General features: G+C 38.4%; 1 protein-coding gene across 5 annotated transcripts in view; it reads left to right on the top strand.

The window, feature by feature from the left end:
* The window catches only part of LOC126479202 (uncharacterized), a 687,919-nt gene that overhangs the window by 564,812 nt on the left and 98,907 nt on the right, over nt 1-24,200 (top strand). For all 5 annotated transcript variants that reach the window (XM_050103765.1, XM_050103768.1, XM_050103767.1 and 2 more), the window contains 2 exons: nt 13,023-13,115; nt 21,628-21,853. In XM_050103765.1, the coding sequence (XP_049959722.1) occupies nt 13,023-13,115; nt 21,628-21,853 (319 nt within the window). The remainder of the gene's footprint in view (nt 1-13,022; nt 13,116-21,627; nt 21,854-24,200) is intronic.

Below are 24,200 nucleotides of genomic sequence, written 5' to 3' on the forward strand. Positions count from 1 at the left end.
ATGAACTACAACGGGTGTCAGCGGACGTCTGCACCGAACAAATGCAACGAACAACAACGAACGAAATGAGATAAAAAAGTGGTTAGCAACAATACGGTGACTCAAGATGATTCCTGCTGCTACTAATTTTATTCATCATTTTAGTTTATTCCTCGCAATGTTAAACAATTATAAAATTCAAATATATTTAAACAGTTCAATATTTATGTACATAAAAATAATATATTCAATTTAGTTACGATTACTACCCTTGTAAGTAAAAAAGCTATAGTTGGTAGTAAAAAAGAAGCAAGTATGTGAGCAGATTTAGAATGAAAGTTTTTTCCCATACTGGGGAGCACAGTAATGAATGTATTAAAAGAAGGTGGCATTTTCTTCTTTTACCGTATTAATTTCATTTGTTCCCGTCTACCTTCAGCCTTCTAGGGCAATCTCGGGTGATCTTGTGCTTCTGCTATAGGAAACTATGTCTTGCACACTCAAATGTCAGTTTCTTTAAAATTGTACTTTCTATTTGTTTTTGCTCCAAAGGTTTATGAATGCCATATTGTCAAACCGACAGGACAGTATTTGTAGATCAAACTGAATAGAAAACACACACGATTACATATATTTACTAAATGTTTTAATGCAATTTTTCTTCTACGCTTTGCGTTGTACGGCATTATAGCAGCCTAAATGTAATTTCATATCCGTTGCTACAAATATATACCGCATTTGAGATGAATATACAGGGTGGTCCATTGATAGTGACCGGGCCAAATATCTCACAAAATAAGCGTCAAACGAAAAAACTACAAAGAACGAAACTTGTCTAGCTTCAAGGGGGAAACCAGATGTCGCTATGGTTGGCGCGCTAGATGGCGCTGCCGTAGGTTAAACGGATATCAACTGCGTTTTTTTAAATAGGAACCCCCATTTTTTATTTCATATTCGTGTAGTAAGTAAAGAAATATGAATGTTTTAGTTGGACCACTTTTTCCATTTTGTGATAGATGACGCTGTAATAGTCACAAACGTATGGCTCACAATTTTAGACGAACAGTTGGTAACAGGTAGGTGCTTTAAATTGAAATACAGAACGTAGGTACGTTTGAACATTTTATTTCGGTTGTTCCAATGTGATACATGTACATTGGTGAACTAATTATTTCTGAGAACGCATTCTGTTACAGCGTGATTACCTGTAAATACCACATTAATGCAATAATTGCTGAAAACGATGTCCGTCAACCTCAGTGCATTTGGCAATACGTGTAACGACATTCCTCTCAACAGCGAGTAGTTCGCCTTCCGTAATGTTCGCACATGCATTGACAATGCGCTGACGTATGTTGTCAGGCGTTGTAGGTGGATCACGATAGCAAATATCCTTCAACTTTCCCCACAGAAAGAAATCCGGGCACGTCAAATCTGGTGAACGTGCGGGCCATGGTATGGTGCTTCGACGACCAATCCACCTGTCATGAAATATGCTATTTAATACCGCTTCAACCGCATGCGAGCTATGTGCTGGACGTCCATCATGTTGGAAGTACATCGCCATTCTGTCATGCAGTGAAACATCTTGCAGTAACATCGGTAGAACATTACGTAGAAAATCAGCACACATTACACCCTCCGCCACACACCGTCAGGTGGCTTGCGGAGTAGGGATGTAGATGTAGATTTAGATTGCCATCGATAAAATGGGGGCCAATTATCCTTCCTGCCATAATGCCGCACCATACATTATCCCGCCAAGGTCGCTGATGTTCCACTTGTCGCATCCATCGTGGATTTTCTGTTGCCCAATAGTGCATATTATGCTGGTTTACGTTACCGCTGTTGGTGAATGACGCTTCGTCGTTAAATAGAACACGTGCAAAAAATCTGTCATCGTCCCGTAATTTCTCTTGTGCCCAGTGGCAGAACTGTACACGACGTTCAAAGTCGTCGCCATGCAATTCCTGGTGCATAGAAATATGGTACGGGTGCAATCGATGTTGTTATAGCATCCTCAACACCGACGTTTTTGAGATTCCCGATTCTCGCGCAATTTGTCTGCTACTGACGTGCGGATTAGCCGCGACAGCAGCTAAAACACCTACTTGGGCATCATCATTTGTTGCAGATCGTGGTTGACGTTTCACATGTGGCTGAACACTTCCTGTTTCCTTTAATAACGTAACTATTCGGCGAACAGTCAGGACACTTGGATGATGTCGTCCAGGATACCGAGTAGCATACATAGCACACACCCGTTGGGCATTTTGATCACAGTAGCCATACATCAACACCATATCGACCTTTTCCGCAATTGGTAAACGGTCCATTTTAACACGGGTAATGTATCACGAAGCAAATACCGTCCGCACTGGCGGAATGTTACGTGATACCACGACTTATTCGTTTGTGATTATTACAGCGCCATCTGTCACAAAGCGAAAAAAGTGGTCCAACTAAAACATTCATATTTCTTTATGTACTACACGAATATGTAATAAAAATGGGGGTTCCTATTTAAAAAAAAACGCAGTTGATATCCGTATGACCTATGGCAGCGCCATCTAGCGCGCCAACCATAGCGACATCTGGTTTCCCACTTCAAGTTAAACGAGTTTCGTTCTTTGTAGTTTTTTCTTTTGACGCTTATTTCGTGAGATATTTGGCCCGGTCACTATCAATGGACCACCCTGTATATTCATCTCAAATGCGGTACATATTTGTAGCAACGGATATGAAATTACATTTAGGCTGCTATAATGCCGTACAACGCAAAGCGGAGAAGAAAAATTGCATTAAAACATTTAGCAAATATATGTAATCGTGTGTGTTTTCTATTCAGTTTGATCTACAAATACTGTCCTGTCGGTTTGACAGCATGACATTCATAAACTTTTGGAGCAAAAAAAAAAAAAAAAAAAAAAAAAAAAAAAAAAAAAAAAAAAATAGAAAGCACAATTTTAAATTAGCTGACATTTGTGTGTGCAAGATATAGTTTCCTATAGCAGAAGCACAAGATCACGCGAGATTGCCCTAGAAGGCTGAAGGTAGACGGGAACAAATGAAATTAATACGGTAAAAGAAGAAAATGCCACCTTCTTTTAATACATTCATTACTGTGCTCCCCAGTATGGGAAAAAACTTTCATTCTAAATCTGATCATATACTTGCTTCTTTTTTACGACCAACTATAGCTTTTTTACTTACAAGGGTAGTAATCGTAACTAAATTGAATATATTATTTTTATGTACATAAATATTGAACTGTTTAAATATATTTGAATTTTATAATTGTTTAACATTGCGAGGAATAAACTAAACCCCCAATCAGAGCGGCGTACTTTACGTACCCTCCACCGCTTGTGTTGCTACCTGCCGTCTGTGAGTGGTTATTGCAGTTTTACATCGAACGCAGGTGATGGTCACAGTAATGTGACTAGACCGTGTATTTTAATATGTGCTTGATTTTGCTTACTTAGGGGCAAGTAGCGACGCCACTGCAGCATGTGAGAGGTAGGATATTGCATTGTTTGTCTGCCAGTGCTGAAAACACATGAACGGGCGGGACTCGTCAAACTGCATAATGCATTTAAAGATAATTACAAGTATTGTTACTAATAAGTTATTCATCCGCTCATACAGGCAACAGAACAACACTTCCTCAGACAAATACAGTGCCACAACTTTGGGGTTGGTGAGGGCGGCACGAATCTGCAACAGAGCAGTCGACACGAAGTGTTCGAATGCTGCCAAGTTCTGATGATCACTGCTTGGGGGCCTCAGGCCAACTTACTGCACCGTTACTACAGCTAGTCTTTTGGTGGCTCATAAGATACTAGTTTATGCAGGTTACCAGTTAATAATAAGATTGATACATACGCAGCCCAAGGTGCCGCCCCAAAATGTCAATATTGGCCCTTGAGCAAGCAAGTTTGACGACCACAGATCTAAATGCGTTTGTGGAAAGACGACGGTATTGTCTAACGCCAGTTTAACGAAATAGAAGCAACTGGCAATCGTGCTGCTGTGCCAGTGTGTCCCGGTGTCCCCTACGACAGAGTCAGCAGTTTAACTGATGCAGAACAAGACAGTCGACCACTCAACTGCAAAGTTTAGAACACAACTAAGCCTGCAAGCTCTGTCAGCGCCTTTAAATTTGTGTTTTCTATCCGTTTTGATTTACAAATGCTACAGGAGAAGTACAAGATAGCCCTAGAAGGCTGAAGGTAGACAGGAATAAATAAAATTGATACGGTAAAAGTAGAAAATACCACCTTCTTTTAATACATTCATCGCTATGGGAAAAAAGCTTTCATTCTAAATCTGCTCATATACTTTCTCTTTTTTACGACCATCTATAGCTTTTTTACTTACAAGGGTAATAATCGTAACGAAACTGAATATATTACTTTTATGCACATAAATATTGAACTGTTTGGATATATTTCAATTTTATAATTGTTTAACATCGTGAGTAATAAAATAAAATGATGAAAAAAATATTGGTAACAGTAGGGCTCAAGCTTGGTTCAACGCATTACAAGTCACCTTGGCCAACCACTTTTTTATGTCATTTCGTTTCTTATCGTTTGTTGCATTTGTTCAGTGCAGATGTCCCCTGACACCTGTGATGTTCGTTGTTGATCCATTCACTCAGTATGCTTACGAGGGTGGTTTGAAAAGTTGTTGGAAAGAAATAGAAAAAAGTACTTATATCATGAAACTTTTTTTATTTTTCAATGTTGTCTCCTTGTAGATTAATGCACTTGGTCCAACGATGTTCGCATTGTCTTGATGGAAGGTGACTTTCTTCCTTGCTAAACCTGGCCTTTTTTCGTGTATCTTTTGTTGCAATTTGTCCAGGAGGTTGGCATAGTATTGTCCAGAAATTGTTTGCACAGTGGGAAGATAATCTACAAACAGAATTCCCTTCGCATCCCAGAACATTGATGCCATGGCTTTTCCCACCAAAGGAATTGTCTTTGCTTTCTTTAATGGCGGAGAATCAGCATGTTTCCACTGTTTTGACAGTTTTTTTGTCCCTGGGGAATAGTGCACCCAAGTTTCATCTTTGGTCACAAACCGGCACAACAAATCTTATTCGTTTCTACTAAAACAGGCCAAACATTGTTCCTGTATGTCCATTCTGATGCGTTTTTGACCCAGCGTCAAGAGCTGCGGCACCCATCTTGCAGATAATTTTCTCATTTCCAATTCTTCAGTTAAAATGTGATATACCCTTTCAGATGACGTCTGGCAACCATGAGCAATTTAACACACTTTGAATCTGTGATCCTCCATGACCATTTTGGGCACTTTTGCAATTATTTCTGGCTGACCACTGCACAGATCATCATCTGAGCTCTACCGACCAAATTTAAATTCATTTGTTCACTTGACAACAGCTGAATATGAAGGAGCACAGTCCCCCAGTGTATTCTGGAAATCGGCATGAATGTGCTTTGCTTTCATACCTTTCTTTACGAAGTTCTTAATTACTGCGCGAATATCGATTTTTTTCCATATTCGCAAATCACTATGCGGGAACAATAACAGAGCCAAATCACCGCCACAGTCTCTTCCAAGAGCAGGGAAGTGGCACGTGTTTACAGGCAACAGTCCGATGAATATCACATGAACAGCTCGTTGCGCTAGCGCTGACCTCTCGTGGTGATTCCGAGAACTTTTCAAACCACCTTCGTATAACAAAGGGCCGCTAACCCTCTGACGGAACACGCTGAGCTACAATGCCGGCATCTGTTTGCTCACAGAACCTTTACTTCAGCCACTCCTAATAAACCCCATGTACTCTAAGCTTGCACACATGCAATTCATAAGAAAAAATGATGAACTGGTACTGTGAAAAACGGTGCCCTGTGCCGGTAGCGATGATGTCACATCAGAGATGTGCAGTCGAAAATAGACAGCTGCGGCACCTCTCTCATTTGATCGTAGTGGAGCTGACCATCATTTCAGCACTCGATACTGGTTTCTAGTTATTACGGCATAGAAAGGTGTAATTTTAGTGTGATTTATGGCTTGCATACGAAGAAAAATGGCATAATTTTAGTGCGACGGCTCAAGTATGCTGTAGCACATTAGCAAATGGTAACTGGCCGACATTGGGCAGTGATGAGCAACACTCGAGATGTTTTAAGGAGCGATGCCACTAGAAAGTGAATGATTGAAAATGACTGATTTGGAGTGCTAAATCATGCTGTAGTCTGAGGCACTCTGATGGAAGGTTTTGGGTTTGGCAAATGCCTGGAGAAAGTTACCTGCCATCATGTGTAGTGCCAGCTGTGAAGTATGTAGGAGAAGTTGGTTCGGTGAAGGGTTGTTTGTCACAGTTAGGGTGTAGTCTCTTCCTTGTGCTTAAGAAAAGTAAATGCCAAAGGATATGAACAGTATTTCAAGGAGGTACCGATGTCAGCTATATTTGGACTGAAATAATTCAATCCCAAATATAAGATGTGACCACATTTAACAGTATTGTGTACCACGAACAGTAGAGAAACAGTTTGGAGAGGACGACTGTTTGTATCAGCATGACAATGCACCGTATCATAAAGCAGCGTCTGTGAGGCAATGGTTTGTGGACAACAACATTACTGAAATGAACTGGCTTGGCCAGAGGCCCGATCAGAACCCAATGGAACACATTTGGGATGAGCTGCAACGTTAACTTTGCTCCAGACTGCAGTGCCAATACCTTCCCTAGTTTTGGCTCCTGAGGAACCGTGGGCTGCTATTCCTCCACAGTGTTAAGGCACCTCATGCAAAGTGTCCCTAGCAGACTTCAGGCTGTCATAGAGATGAAGGGAGGTAGCACCACGTCTTAATGTCCACTAATAGGTGTCCACATACTTTTGATCACGTGGTGTGTACATCCAAATTGTTCAAATGGCTCTGAGCACTATGGGACTTAACATCTATGGTCATCAGTCCCCTAGAACTTAGAACTACTTAAACCTAACTAACCTAAGGACATCACACAACACCCAGTCATCACGAGGCAGAGAAAATCCCTGACCCCGCCGGGAATCGAACCCGGGAACCCGGGCGTGGGAAACAAGAACGCTACTGCATGACCACGAGCTGCGGACTGTGTACATCCAATATCCCCTGTTATGTCTACATGACTTGGGTCCAGTGGCATAATAATCTTGCAGGGGTGTAATGTCGGTAACTTCGACTTCACCATACCTTGTTTAATATTTGTCACTGCTTGGACTTTTATTCATTTATTGAGGTCTACATTATTTTATAATGAAGTAAAATGTACCCACTTCAGTTATTATTTTTTATGTGAAACAGTTCAAAACATGGAAAATCACGCAGTCCACACTGTCACTACTTGCAATAATAATGCGTTCCGTTTTCCATTGTTTCACTGCATCAATGTGGACATGTAACACAAAAACTAACAAATGAAAAATATATTGTGTACACTTTAGTTGTGTTAGCCACTAGGAATGACGAGAATAGTCCTATACAGTAGCTGAAAACGAGGTAGGCGTCATGAAACTGTTGTTTTACACAGTACCCTCAGAACATCTTCAAGATTCCTTTCTATAAATCTCTGCTGCCTTCCCAGTTTAGTGCCCTCCAATTGATTCCCTTCTTGTTCTTGATCTTCTTCTTCTTCTTCTTCTTCTTCTTCTTCTTCTTTTTTTTTTTTTTTTTTTTTTTTTTTTTTTTTTTTTTTTTTTTTTTACCCCTCTCCCATCTTGAAACCTCACCTTTCCCCTTTCCTTTGCCTTTTGCCCTTCCTCATTTGTTTTTGTCTGTCACCAAATTACTCTTCAGCAGATATGGCACCCCAGCCGCCATATCCAAGTTAACACCAGTATATGGGTCCCAATCATCGATCCATTTTTCTGCGACAAGTTGCACAAGTATTTTGCTAGCACGCTAGCACCACTTTGTACTCTACATTTTCAGAGTATCCTGACAATGAACTGAGCTTATATGATCATATCCTTAAAAACTATATTATGAGAAGGAAAGTTGCCACTCAGCATATAGTGGAGATGCTGAGTCGCAGATAGGCACAACAAAAAGATTTTCGCACTTAAAGCTTTCGGCCAATGGCCTTTGTCAACAATAGATGTGCGCGCACACACACACACACACACACACACACACACACACACAAAAAAATGCAACTCACACACACGATTGCAATCTCAGGCAACTGAAACCACACAGTTGCCTGAGACAGCAGTCGTGTGTGTGAGTTGCATTTTCGTGAATGAATATGTGTGTTCGTGTGTGTGTGTGTGTGTGTGTGTGTGTGTGTGTGTGTGTGTGTGTGTGTGTGCATGCATATGTGTGTCTATTGTTGAAAAAGGCCATTGGCCGAAAGCTTTAAATGTGAAATTTTTTTTTGCTGTGCCCAGCTGCGACTCAGCATCTCTGCTATATGGTGAGTGGCAACTATCCTTCTCATAATATCGTTACATTCCATCAAGGATTTTCCATTGTTGTAACACCCAGCTTTTTATATGTAATGGAATTACTTCTTGCAATGACTACAACTTCAATGACAGACAGCATTCACAAAGGTCAACAGTTGGGGGCTTTGATTCCATCTTGTAACTCAAACTTTGCATCTGTTATGTGTAGTTATCTTTTAATGCAATGTTAAATGCTGGCAGAAGACAATGATACAGAATGATCATTGTTCCTTCATAACTTTTCATTCTATATGCGTTCAACATAGCCTTTAAATGGGCAACTTTCAGTGCATCCTCCCTCTCCACACCTTTGAAATTCTAATGATTTAATGTTATAATGTGATGCAATGCCTCCTAAATTTCAAGTATTTTAGAAGCTACCTAAATCTTATTATAATTTTTAGCAAAAGTCTTGTTCAAACTATTTTATTCACAATCTTTGATTACATTTTTTGTGAAAAGTCCTAAGTTGTTTCATTCAGTGATGAACATGCTCAGCTCTTTGTAATAGCATGTGGTAATCACAAATATGTAGTTAACTCCACAGCAGCTGTGCTCTACAGCATTGATATCTTCCAAGTAGGGCTGTTGTTTTATGCAAGTTTAAATTTTGAACCTGTTTTATTTGGAATATGTCAATACTGTGGTTGCACATTTGTGGTTCAGTTGTCCACTTGTTTGTAATTTCATTTTATAATTCAGATCCAAGTATGTACATTAACAAAAGAAATTAATTATGGAGATCAAACACTGTAAATGAAATAGATTTAGGGCCACTGTTAACTATTAGTGACAATGTCACAATGGTAATCTCAGATGATGCTGCTTGTCATTGTTAGCGCTATGATGCTGTTAGCACTATGATGTTAATGAGTCAGTAACTAGATGCATAGGACAGTTCTGCTTTGTAGATTTGTTGTGATAAACTCTTTCTGGCACAGTTAAATCCCTGAAGTCTTTCATGTATGTGAGAGTTGTTCTTAAACATATTCTGTTTTTCATCTAACAAATATTTTGTGCAGAAAGTTGATCTTTTATAGCATGCTGTTGATACCTACAATCTTACATCCACTGACAGGTCTTTCACCTCTTGGTACAGTCTTGCAGGAGGGTGGAGTGGATATCGAAAAAACTGTAAAGTACTCACGCTACCATACGCAAGCAATATGTTTCCTCCTTCAGTTGAGCCCAGTTCAGTAGTCCAATTACATGTCCATTGAATGTTTAAATAGGAAAACCAGATTAATAGCTTCTTCTGACAAATATGTGTACAAGTTTTCCCTGCCAAAGACAGTTTCGACGAAATTCTTTTGGTGTGTGATGTAGTGGTCAGTTTCAATAATTGTCTAACATTTTGTCATGGTCTCCTCCTTCATAGACAAGAATGTATATGAGTCTTACATAGAAACTAACAACTAAATCATTAACAGATTTGAGCATTTATGACTATCACACTTTTATGGGGTACATCCAAAATTTCCTTTGTTTCTGGGAGTGTTTCTACATCTGGAAAAACCTGTTGCTTTCTGTTCATCAGGGAGTTCTCAGTCCACTCTTTGACATGGCCACATATCCCATATTTTATTTAGTAATTATAGCTGCATTATTGATCTAAAAACTTTTCAAACCCTCCCACAGTCTAACACCAAATCCTACACATTTGATACTTTCCATTCACATACATGACCTCCTGCGGAAAGCATCTGCATCAATCTTATCCCTAACTACCAAGAGCACTCACATCACCCTCATCAAATGTCACATCAAATATTTGATCATTTCTCTTTTCTGTACATTTAAAAAAAATATCAGTTTGTAAAATCTATGCTTGAAGGGAAGCATGTTGGACTATTACCTACTCATCCTTGCCCATAGGGCGGGTATGGGGGATTTTTGAATGTCTTAACACCAATCCTAGCACTAAATTTTGTATATTGTATTGAGAACAGATCTTGAATGGCATGACCAGAGTTTCAGATAATCTGCAATCTTTATTTATACAGAATATCTTCAGATGAAGCAAATTAGGAAGTCCTAAGAAGAATTAAAAACTGATGAATAGATAAACAAGGCAGTATATACTGCAATGTCTAGCCTACATAGAAAAAAAAAATAACTTTAGCTTTTGAGGTATGTGTCAGATTGTTTGGCTAGGTGATGAATTCTATCCATGGAGAAAGGCCAGCTGCTACTTGAGCTAATAGTTAATAGCTCCATTGCATTATTTGTATTTTGTTATTGCAGTTATTTATTCTTTGATTATATTTTTACATTGGTATCAAGAACAAATATACAGTCTGACACTAGGGGGGAAAGAACTCAAATGCCCAACATCATAAATATAACATCATAATTACATTACATATTTAATTAATTTAATAACTCCCAGAGTAATGTATGGAGTTTTGAGAAAACACAGTCTATACAATTCTGACCAGTAAATGGCATAACACCATTTTTAAATATAAACTATGGACAGAAATCTTTTGCTAAGGCAGAATATTCAAAATTTATGGGTGTGTGCACTGATGAGAAATTGAATTGGAAGAAACACATAGATGATCTGCTGAAACGGTTAGGTTCAGGTACTTACGCTATGAGGATTATTGAACATTTTGGTGATAAACATCAGTAAATGAGCCACCTATGCCTATTTTCATTCACTGCTTTCATATGGCATTATATTTTGGGGCACTTCATCATTAAGAGAGAAAGTATTCATTGCACAAAAGTGAGTAATGAGAATAATAGCTGGAGCCCTCCCAATAGCACCTTGCAAACATTTATTTAAGGAACTCTGGATATCCAAAGTACCTTTACAATACATATATTCATTTAAAAATTTTTTTATTAATAACTCATACCAGTTTGAAAAGTGAAGTGCATAGCTACAACACTAAAAGAAAGAATGATCTTCACTATTCTGGATTAAATCTTACTTTGGCACAGAAAGAGGTGAATTATGCTGCCACAAAAATCTTTGGTCATTTGCCAGATAGCATTAAAAGTCTTACAGATAGCCAACCAACATTTAAAAGCAAATTAAAAGAATTTCTTAATGGCAACTGCAGAAAAAAATATAAATAAATAAATGAAATAATTAATTATTTTGTGTAAAGAAAACAAACATTAAAGTAGCACGTTCCACATCATTATGAAATGTCGTATTCATGAGCTATGGAACAAGTATTATTGTATGCATGTAGTGAGTTGACATTTCACCAACAATGATTCAGAGGTTGATCAGTGTTGGTTTTTGAGTGTTTCAATACCAGGAAGCATTGGTCTGGGTCAAAGCAGTGACACAATTTCACTTCAAAAATATTGAAGTTTGAGCTAACTGAGACTCTTGTGCTGTTCCTGGTGCAACCTCTTACAGTGAACAATCTGGTACTTAAGGTTATTGGGAACAGTGATGTATGCATATGATGAGCAAGAGATGAATGCATTGTCAGTGAGTGAAATTCACTATTCCTTCAAGGTGAACCTAAAATTTCACCATTGTTCATTAACAGTCATGCTTTGCCCATAGACGTCAGTATACATTTATCACTGTTTGAAATATGGCCATTAGATTTCCTTTCCAGTCAAATGTATGCTACTGTGTAAAGACAGCCATGTTATTTACCAGCAGTTCTGCAGTTACTGTGAAGCATTCTGTGTGGCAATAACAAGTAACCAGTTGGTTGTCCACATGATTGGCCACCATGAAACAGTAGCTTACTGAAAACTTGATTACTTGCTGTGGACCACCACATCAGTGAGTTTAGTAGGTGTGTCAGTACCTATGGCATTTGAATTTCCCACTCCCCCTCTTCTGGCTTACTACAGTTGTGCACTTCCCCTGGTCTAAACCTCCTATTCCCTCCTTACCATGCTGACTTTGCCACTGCTGCTGAGAACCACCTGCCTCCCTCTTTATTGTCTCTTAATACTGGTTGACTCCTCCTTTTCCAGTAGCCCCCACCCCCGACACACACGCAACGCCTATCCTTGAGCTAAGGAAACTGCTCATGAATAGTCTGTGTAACTGTAGCTGTTGGTATGGGCATGTGTATGGGGGTTGCATGCTAAGATTATAAAAACTATCATAGTTCAGATGATGGTTTAGTTTTGCTGTTTTAGTAGCAAATGTTCTTCTGATTTCCAAAAAACCTCTTAAAATTTCTACAACTTTTGCTACATTTATTGTACATGGTATTACATTGCTATTATTTGGATTGTACCTGCTTTTTCATTTTTATATGTTTATAGATGTAATATTCATCCTATGTTCATCTCCCACTCCTCTTCTCTTTCTCCTTGTCCACCAGCTCCCCTGCCTCCAGTTTTCCCTCTGTTCCATCACTTGTCATTTCAGTAAATTCTTAATTTTTTCCAAATGGGACTTTATCTAAGGCACTAGCTTACTACTTTACCATTTTATCTAATTTATATATTCCTATATTCCCATGTTCATTATATTTCATTTCCATTTAGCCGTACTGCAAAAACACATTATCATCATACCACATGGCAGTATTCATGAATAAAGCTCTTCTAGATTTTTAAAAAAATCTTTCTGCTTTCCTTTTTCAGATTTTTCAAACAAAATGATGTTGTTAAGGCTGTCTTTGCTGCTTGTTATGCTTCCATACATGGAAGCCAACTGGTGTCTAACAAACAGAAAAGGTAAGTAAATGATTTACTACAGTGTCCCTCAGTATTTTTGACTTTGTTGGTAATTAATGCTGTTGCTAAAATTAGATTTGAATGTCTTTTTACTTACTGCACTGAAACCTTAATGAGTGGTCAGAAAGTATCCAACTTTGGATAAAGGCAGAAATAGACTGCATGTGTAGTGGCATTTGACCTTTTTGCACATTGACTACAATAGGCCCTATATGTCTCTTTGATAATTGAATCATTTTTGCATGTCTCAAGAATCAGGTGCACTTGTTGTAAAATATGAATTATGGCAAAAATAAATTAAATTTCAGAAACCAAACAAACTGTGCAGAGATATATTTCTAACACAGTACTTTCAGATAACTCAAGAGTGTATAATTGTTGTAAATGTTGGTTCAGAAAGTACAGAAGTGCTGAAATATATTGGAGTATGTTAGATATTTCATCTTGTAAAACCTACATTCTTGAGATAACTCGTAAGTGTATGACTGATATAAATAACATGCTGGAGACGCTGAGTTGCGGATAGGCACAACAAAAGGACTGTTAGCAAGTAAGCTTTCAGCCAAAAGGCCTCCATCAGAAGTTGACAACAAACAAACAAATACACACACACACACACACACACACACACACACACACACACACACACATGACCACAGTCTCCATCTGTTCAGCCAGACTGTAGGCAGCAGCACATGGAAGAAGCTTGCAGCTGTCTGTTGTGCATGGTCGAAGCAGTTGATGCAACATAGCTCATAAGTAGAGTGTGCAGTGCATCTTTGGAATGTGACAAGTGAAACACAGGAAAGAAGAGGAATAAGGACAGGCACTGAGTATAGTAATGTCTCAGAAAATGGTAACAAAGGAGAAAAACAGCACTGGGTTGCAGAATGGGAGGAAAGCCGTTAGACAAAATCAAACAGTGAAAATTCAGGATGGAGTAATGACATATTACGAAAAGGACAATTGATACACACCACACCAGAGACTGTGGCCATATGTGTATGAGTTACATTTGTATGTGTGTGTGTATTGTATAGTTCTGATGAAGGCCTTTCTGGCTGAAAGCTTACTTGATGACAGTCTTTCTGTTGTGCCCTGTGACTCAGCATCTCCACTATGTGGTGAGTAGCAACTATCCTTTTCATAAAATGTCATTATTCCATCCTGGATTTCTGTTGTTTGGTTGATATAAATGTTACTGGCAGGACTATGAAGGTGAGTGATTGTCCTACATACTAGAGTAAGATCTCAAAAGTGATTTGTTGGAGAATATTGCAAACTCTCAAGATTTTCATACAGCTGTTCACTTGACCATACCAATATTTGTTCTTATTTTTTATTGTATTTTCAAAAAGCTTCTGCAATCTTTTCCATCCATTCTATGAATGAAATTATTATCATCCATCATATGCTAACTATTTAGGAGGTTATAGAACACAAATTAATCACTGGAAACCATATCAGCACTACCTGCATTAGATGTATTGATAGCCTACCTGGAGCTGAATGTCTTTCTGCTACCTTACACCCAGTCCATAAGATGGTAGATAAAACTGACCTAAACAGCTCTCAAGTTATTTTGCTGTAACCCTTTTCTTACAAAGTATTTTTCAAGGCCTCACTAAACAAGCACGATCAGTGAAGACGAAATATGTGGGTACCAAGGAGATTTCAGAAAAAGAAGATTTGGACGTGAGTCAGAGAGGATGATGATTTGTCAGAACATGGAAGTTTACTCACTGCCTTCCATTCACTGATGGTGGGTGTTACTATCAACTAAATAAGGAGCTCAGAAAATGGTGAAAAACTGCATTCTGAATGGAAGAGGGCAGGTCTCACGATCTTCAGTTTCCTAATGTTGCAAATATGTGCAAAGTGAAATGGTATTCAAGCAGTAATTCCTCAAACTCAAACCATTTGGTACTGACAGGAAGTTGTCCAAGCTATGACTAAGACTAATTACAGGCAGTTAGAAACTACACAAAACAAGTCTGCGGAGTTTTCTTAAATTATTGAAAACTGCAACTAGACCCATGTACTTTCATTCATCATATTCTGTAGATCACATTGAGGAGGTTAACCTTTGGAGATGTGCAACAAGCCAAGGTATACATTAACAACAGTTAACTCACAGAAATGTAATCTGTACACAGTATTTACAATAAATAATCATTATTCTACTTAATATTATCTGTGCCTATGTCAGCTAAATGTAAACTAGTAACATCAAAAATTGGAACACTTCCTTAATGTTCGGCAGGTGTTATCTATTTACTTCCATGAACCAAATATATACCAGAACACTAAGTATCGCTACTTAGAACTATCAGCCTGCTTGCACACAATCATCATTTAATATGGCCACTATTAATTGTTTAAAGTAATACACTGATTCATAACAGCTACGTCTCAAGCATCTCAATACCTTTCATGCTCAAGATTTTGCAAACTAGGAGCTATAGCTTTATGTCAGTATTTTTCTGAACCTAACAGTAAGTGCATCGAACAAAAAATTAGACACCTGCCCTCTCTTCACGGACATACCTTGCTAATATCATGAAATGTGGCTGTTAGCCTTGATAACCGCCTTAAGGGGCTTGTACGTGAATAACTGACAAAAAAGCGATTGTTTAATTTTTGTCTTAAGAAATTCTCCATAGTTTTTGGAACAGGAAAAATTTTACTTCCAGGAAAATGGAACACAGAAAGTACCAAAATTAGAGGAATTTAAAAGTGTCTGCACACACCATGACATCCCCATGGCACACAGTCAGCTCTGTTAAAAATAAAGATTTGTTCTCATTTATTTCATGACTTTTTAGTCATCTTAAGTTAGATAACCCGTGAAAGCTTTACAGTTGTTTATCTTTTGTTTATACAGTGTTGAGTCATTGTTTGCTGTTGTTTTGGTGCAAATATTCTGTTTACAGTGAAGTAATTGTGTACGTGAGTTTCTAATTGTGTGTGTTAGTTTCTTATTCCACTTGAAAACAATCAGAAGAATTAAGAAATAAATTTTATGGAAATTGGTTCACCAAATGGATTAACTCTGCTAATACTGAAATACAACATGATTCAGCACTTGAACAAGCTGCAAACTACTCCAAGTGAATCGAAGCTAAAACTGAAATATTTGGACAGTTGGCTTGACAGTATTAATGCTGATAATATAGAGATGTTAACTATTGATTCATATTGTGTTATTGTTGAACTCTCTGCTCTATCTGAACTATAAATAATAAGGACTGTGGCAATAGTGGTGTGAAGGTAGTTAGGAAGAGGTTATGCAACAAAATTAAGGATTGTTTGTAATTTTTGTGATTTAACTGATTATGGTTGTACTTGTGACACAAGTAAACAGAGTGTATAACACAAATATTAAACTTGCTTATGCTATGAGGTGTATAGGCAAAGGGTACAGCAGTGCACAAATTTTCTGTGCCCTTATGGACTTACCTCCCCCTACAAGATTTCACAGGTACAATAAAATTATTCTACAGACTTGGAGAAGATGTAGCAGATGATATATGAAAAATGCTGTTCACGAAAGTGTAGATATGAATGACAGCAATACATGTATGTCTGAAGCCGTGGATGAATCCTGGCAGTGAAGAGGCCGTAGTTCACTAAATGGTGTAGTGGCAGCTACCTCCTTGGACAATGGTAAAGTCATTGATGTGGAATGTAGTACCAAGTACTATCATGGCTGTACTAGTGGAACTGAAAATCATAAATGTTTGATTAATTTTAGTGGTTATAGCGGAGGGATATGGAATCTGAAGGTGTTGCAAAGATACTTCACAGGTCAATGGAGAAATATGGTATGATGTATACATCTTACCTAGGAGATGGAGACTCAAAAGGATACCAAAAGGTTTGTGAATGACACAAAGATTGACAAAATGGAATGTGTTGGATTTCTCCAGAAAATGTTAGGTACAATATTGAGGAATTTGAAGGGAAAGAAATTAGCTGATAGAAAGTGCATTAGTGGACATAGTCGGCTTACAAAGAAATAGACAGGTTGCAGTATTATTATGGACAAACCATAAGACAAAATAAAAATCAACTTGAGCAAATGAAAAAGGCAATTTGGGCTACCTGCTTTCATAAATCCTTCACAGATGACAACCCATGTAATGCATCTGCCCACCTGGCAGTGATTCATGGTGTGGCTACCAGAGGGCTGTTACTCAAGATGAGACCTACAACCACAAACATTCTTTTTCATTTGCTATAATGGAAGTTATAAAACCTATACATATGGATCATAGTGACACGAGGTTATTAGAGAAATGTTTAAATGATAATCCAAATGAAAGTTTCAACAATTGTATATGGGAACGGATACCAAAAACTATTCTAGTAGGATTAAATACTTTGAAAATAGGTGTGCCAGACATCAATGATGGCACAGTGTCAAAGCTTAATGTAATGGAACTGATGGGAGTGCCTGGTGCTCTAAGTATGCGTAGAGCTCTAATAGTCATTGACCAAATGAGACTCTTCAAAGCAGAAAAATCATTATTGGAAGCCACCAAAGATGCAAGAATGAGAAGAAGTGAAAAGGAGAAGGGAGGGAGACCAACACAGGAAACAAGATGAATACGGATGTGGGATTCACTAGTGCCATGCAAGTTTAATAGCAAAAGCAAGTTTTAAATTTAACTTGAATTTCCTGAAAGTTAAATTATTTCATTTCCTGGTACACTTTGGCTAAAAACTGTTAAAGACTGAGAGCTGAAATTTTGTATACTGTCTTAAAACATGCTTAACTAAAAAGTAGAGTGCTCTTGTAGCTTAACTTTGAAAATAAAATGCTTTTTTGCAGAAAAATCCTGAATTCATTTGGAAACATTTTGATAATGATACTTAAATATTTTTTGTACAATAATTTTATGACAGCACCATGTTTTCAGTAGTCTGCTTTAAAGATAATAGTGCAAAGAACTTACAGAAAAAATTAAACCTTGTACTTTGTTTGCATTTTGAGTAATGTACACCTATGATGTACATAAGTAATTAGCATGGTTTATTTCACTTGCAAGAAAAAATACAATTCAAAGAAAGTGTGAGAGCTGAAGCTGTGGTTCATACATAAAAATGTTCTTAAAAGATAGTAAGCATTATGTGGGCTTACAAATCTTATTCTTTGAGTTACACTGTTTAGAAAACTGACTAGTTTTTCAAGGTTCCTCCTGGTATTCATGGGCCAGTCCCTCTTAATTGAGTGAGGAAGAGGGTCTGCAAGTGTCTTTAGCTATGCCGTGTCTAGCAGAAACCATGCATCAGTGCTTAAGTTCTGTAGTGGTGCCAGATTGCAAGCGATGTTGATTACACCCATTGTTCCAAATAACCCCAGACACGTTCTGTACGATTAAAATTGCATGGTTTAGTTGGCCAGTCATGGTGAGGAAGGATGCCTGAGTTTTCATCCAACCAGGAACATATGCTTGCAGCTCTGGGAGCACAGCTGTTATCACCTTGGAAGAGGGGAATGTCCACAGTGTACTCAACCCCAAAACATTAGGGAATCAACTCTGGCCTGAAATACACCCTCACTGGGCTGTCAATGTAATCACATTGAAAAGAGGCAAAATTGTGACTCATCAGACTGTTCTACATGCTTACAGTCAAATATTGCCCAGTTTTCTTGTTGTTGGACACATAAAAGATGTGCAGTTTTATTAGCTGCTGTGAGAAATGGTTTTATGCAAGGTACCTGACTCCAAATATACATTGCATACAGTTCCCTTCACAATATTAGCTTGGAAACTGGATAATATGGATCTCTATTCACTTTCAGCAGATACTCCTGTCAGGTTTTGAAGCTGACTGTCATTGACAAGGTGTGACTTCTGTCTCCAGTCCCTTTAAGTTAGGACCTTTCCATCACCATTGTTCTTACACTGTGTTGCTAGGCCAGGTACTACACCATTCCTTGTAGACACTTTGGGTAGTCCATGTTGATACACCAACAATTCAGGCAGTTGTTAATGGGCACATCCAGACATGGTATCTCCTTTCAGCTATTTTCTCACATGACCACACCATTCTGTCTTGTTGAGCTGATTCCATACAAATGAGTGGCACATACACACCACTTCATTGCTATAACTTCTGTTAGTGGCAGGGGGCCACACAACCATCTGGCCTCAGTTCTACACTGAACAGTGCTCCAAAGTGGCTAGTGTATTTTATCCAGTGGTCTCATAATCTTACTACATTAGAGACCATTTGTAGAAGTTTAATAGTAGCTAATTACTAATGTAGTTTCTAAGAACTGCTTACTTTTATAATAGTTTATACTTGTACTGATTCCACGCAATGAAGATTCCCTTTCATGATGGGATCTGTGAAAGATGAGAATTGAATGAATGAATATTTTTCTCTCCTGCTGGTTGGTTTTGTTTTGCAAGAATGCCTTTGACCACATTGGAATTTTCTTACTATCTTAAAAACAAAGTGGTTTAAGATGCATTCTGTAAGAGTCAGAGATTCCATTCCTAGGACGGTTAGAGTTAAGATGTAATTTACAGAAAGTTAGGAACTAGGCTGTGTGTTTAGCAGCTGCTGCTGATTAGAAAGAACAAATGTTTAGAACACAAGTGTGTGTTACACTAATGAGCTGTACCTTTATGTCCATGGCCTACTGCACGAGTGAATGCTGCCTGCTGGCATTGTGCACACATGATATGGTGAGGAAAGTATATAAGTGCAGCAGAGATGAATAAGGAATGATTGTAACAACAATGTGGGCCAAAGATGAAATCCACAGACTTAGTGACTTTGACAAAGGACAGATTGTTATGGCCCAGTACATGTGAAACAAGGATCTTGGAAACAGAGAAGCTGGCCTGCCATTCACAGGTTACTTTCATGAGCATATACAGAAAGGGGTTTGAGGCACAGTGAAACCACAAGTAGGCGATACAGTTTTGGATGGGCACACCTCATCAAAGGCTTCACTGGTCTGTAAAGCAGAATAAGTGGTGATCTGTGGCAATTATGATGACATGAGTGAAATGCTAGTGCAGGCACCAATGTTTCAAAACATACCATTTCATATAAATTGCTGACCTTGGGGCTCTGTATCAGATAACCCCTACAGGTTCCCAACAACATTGCCTGCTAGGATTACAATGGGCATGGAATCATTGAGATTGGATCAATGGAAACCTGTTTCTTGGTCAGATGAATCTGATTTCTTGTTACATCAGGTTAACGCTCATACCTGTATATATCAAAGTCCAGGTGCAATATGCACCACACCATGGAATAGGCTGGCAGGGGCAGTGTTTTGCAGTGAGGCACATTCATCTGCACTTCTGTAGGCCCTGTGGTAGTAATCAAACACAACAGCTGTGGACTATGTGAACATTATTGTGGGCCATTTGCATCTCTTCATGCTGGCAATGGCATGTTCCAGTAGGAAAACTGTCCATGTCACCAGACCAGCATATTGCTACATTGATTTGAGGGGCATACAGTGAACTCACATTGATGTTTTAGCCACCAGATTTGTCTGATCGGAATTCGATGGAACATGGAACACATCTGGGACTCAATTGGGGGCCAGCTCCATTTTCACAAACTACTGGTCCATAACAAACAGGAATTATGTGATGATGTCTGGTGCCACAAACCTCTGGAGACATCCCAAGGAATTGTCAGATCCATGCCATGCAGAATCACTGCTCTATTGTGTTCCAGTAGTGAACCAACAGGCTATTAAGAGGATGGTCTTAATATTTTTGCTCATCAGTGTATGATTCTGCTTTCTTACTTTGTGTAGGCTTGGAAATATTTCAGATCACTCAATTCCACACCCCCCCCCCCCTCCCCTCTCCCCCCCCCCTCACCCCCTCCCCTTTTAATATATAGCAAGAGAATATATTGTTCACATATACAGGTCTCATCATGCTATGGCTTTTCTGAATGCTGTTTGGCTAGATGTAGCTGTTTAACTGTATAATGTGAATTATATGAACACAGTTTATCATGACTGTCTACATTCTGGATAAAGATGTTTCTCTGTCTTTGCAATGTGTTCTCTCAGGAGTGCTGCAATGAACTAAATTCAAGCAACAGTGATACTTTGGCAATTCTCAACCCTAATGTTAATGTTAAAATACAGAAAATATTTTAAAGACTTATTGTTTGAAAGGTTACACTTATGTATTTATTTAATCAAAGCTGCCACAGTAGCTCATGCTAAAATAGATTTATGTGGTTTACTTAACCAGCTTCATATTTATTTGTCATTTGATTCTCGTACTGTGGTTCTACTCTGTGTAACTTATTCTTTACTCTTATCATATGTTATACTTTTGTATATTTTCCTTGTCCTTATTCTTGTGGAAAGGGGTGTCTCCAGTTTCAAAAGTTTATAATTCTTCTATTTATTTTCTTATGATGTCCATTTACTATAACTAACTATTTTACTGTATGTACCCCATTTATGTGCCTTTTAATGTTGTTTTAACTTTTATTTGATGTCTTTTCTCAGAAGTGAGCCCGAAACGTTTCATGTATTATCAAGGACGAACATCAGACATACGTTTAGAAGCTTCAGACAGGATAACACACCAACTGGCCAGTCATATCTTCAAAATATTCTTAGAAGAAGTACTTGGATATGCTTATGTGTCTGTAGTAAAAGCGAAAGAATATAGCAATGAAACTGAGATATTGGGGCACCTTTCTGTACCTCTGAATGGCAGCAGTCCCGCTCAGTAAGTTGATAAAATTACTTTTACTGCATTACTAAAATTATAAAAAAAACCTTGTAAACTACCACAAACTTGTAAACTAAGTGATTTAAAAAAATACAGCACAGAGCACTGAAGACTAAAACTATAACATTTAACTTATTGTTCTTCAGTGTGATCTGAAATCTTAATTAGATATGCAGCAATAATTCATACCAATTATGAAATTATTTTGTGGCAAATTATAAAATCAGCCATATGCTACTATCTTCAGTATTTGATCAACTAAAAATATGTTCTCACAGGAATTTAATATTAAGATTTCTGCCATGTGCTTTTATTGACTGAAGCAAGGAGTATGATGTTCTTTAATTTGAAAGATAGAAATCATGTTTTCATATACATTTAGGTATTTATTCTATATACTACATCTAGTTACTCTTTACTGTAGTCTTCCACCTTTTACTTGGTTTGGATGTCCACTTTTTACACAATGTTCTCAGCTTGTTATGTCACCTCTAAATTGAACATTTCTTTTCTCTTGTATTAAACAGTGGAAAACCCAGGATGGAATAACAAAGTAGGAAGGATAGATTGCTATGTCACCTCTAAAATGGACATTTCTTTTCTCTTGTATGAAACAGGGAAAACCCAGGATGGAATAACAACGTAGGAAGGATAGATTGCTACTCAAGGCACTGAGTCACAGAAAGGCACAGTGAAAAAGAAAACTGGAAATATTTGAACTTTCAGACAAAGCCCTTCCTCAGAAGTAGAACTATCACACATTCATTCAACAACTCACAGACACATGGCTACTGTCTTCAGACACTAAGGGCTGATTGCATCTGAAGTGAACAGCAATCTGCTGGGGTCAGTGATGGGAGTAAGGAGGAGGCATGCGGAGGGGATAGGATTGCAAGATAGGGGTGGAGTAAGATGCCAATGTCACCTGTGGCAGGGTGCAGGGATGTGTTGGGGAGAGGGTAGGGCTGCTAGATGCATCAGCAACTATCTCTTGGGCACAGATTGGCAATGGAAATTCATGTGGACTGACAATTATTTGGTGGTCACATCCACGCAGAATGCTTGTGTGTCTGTAATAATTGGTTGCTTTCACAGCTGCTCCTATCTTGGATGGGAAAGGGGTACCTGTAGCAGGACAGGAGTTTATGGTAGTGGGAGGATATATGTGGCAGGTCTTGCAACTGGATCTATTGCAGGGATGTCATACAGAAGTCAAGGAGTTGGGATTAGGGGTGGAATAGAGCTGGACAAGGATATTGCATAGGTTGGATGGGTGGCAGAATACCACTGTGGGAGTGGTGGGGAGGACATTTCTTATTTTAGGGCAGGATGGGAAATAGTCAGAAGCCTGGTGGAGAATGTGATTCAGTTGCTCCACTCCTGGCTAGTACTGAGTCACAAGAGGAGTGCTCTTTTGTGGCTGGACTATGGGTATGTGAAGGATGTTACTTGACTGGTGAGGGAAGGCATGGGAGATCTGCTTCTGGACAAGGTTGGAAGGCATAATTTCACTCTGTGAAGGACTCAGTGAGACCTTTGGCATATTTGAAGAGGAACTGCTCATCACTACAGATGCGACAGCTACAGAATGGTGGCTGTCGAAATTGTATACTTGATACGTTGCTGAGGAACCTACTAATGTTATCTATAGTACAATGTGATTTACTCAGACATATTAAGATCTTTTAAAATGAATTTATGTTCCCTTGTAGTGACTCTAGATAAGTTAATCACTGCTACTTAAATGATTTTTCACTCTGGTACAAATAGAAAATAATGTGGATTGGCTGTTGAATGTCTGCGGATGTGACAGAAGTACAGGGTGACGCAGAATAACAGGAATGTTTGATATGAGTAGTGGCAGCCATGGGCAGGTGGCAGCACTGTCGGTTCATGACAGTTAGTGAGTAACAGTCCGCCATTTCAGTAATCATGGATCAGTGGAATGGACAACAGAATGTGTTAGCCATAAAATTCTTTTACAAAAACAATGATAGTTTGGTAGCAGTGCAGAGGGATTCCAACAATTTAGAATGGCATGATGCCATTCCGTTGAAACATGCAATAAAATGTTGGATTAATAACTTTTAAGAGACTGGATCTGCCCTCAAGAAGAAACAAACAGTACGACCAAGAAGTGTGTGTTCTCCAGCAAACATTGATATTGTACGTGAGTCTGTCATACGGAACCCACGTTGTTCAATTTGTAAGCAAGCAGCAGTGGTTGGAATGTCCTGAGAGAGTGTTTGCAGAATTCTTCATCTTGATTTAAAATTTAATCGTCCGAACTACAGAGGGTGCAACAATTGAAGGACAACAATTACTGGTTACGATTAGGATTCTG

This window comes from Schistocerca serialis, chromosome 1 (assembly GCF_023864345.2).
Source record: "Schistocerca serialis cubense isolate TAMUIC-IGC-003099 chromosome 1, iqSchSeri2.2, whole genome shotgun sequence".
NCBI classification, from domain to species: Eukaryota; Metazoa; Arthropoda; class Insecta; order Orthoptera; family Acrididae; genus Schistocerca; species Schistocerca serialis.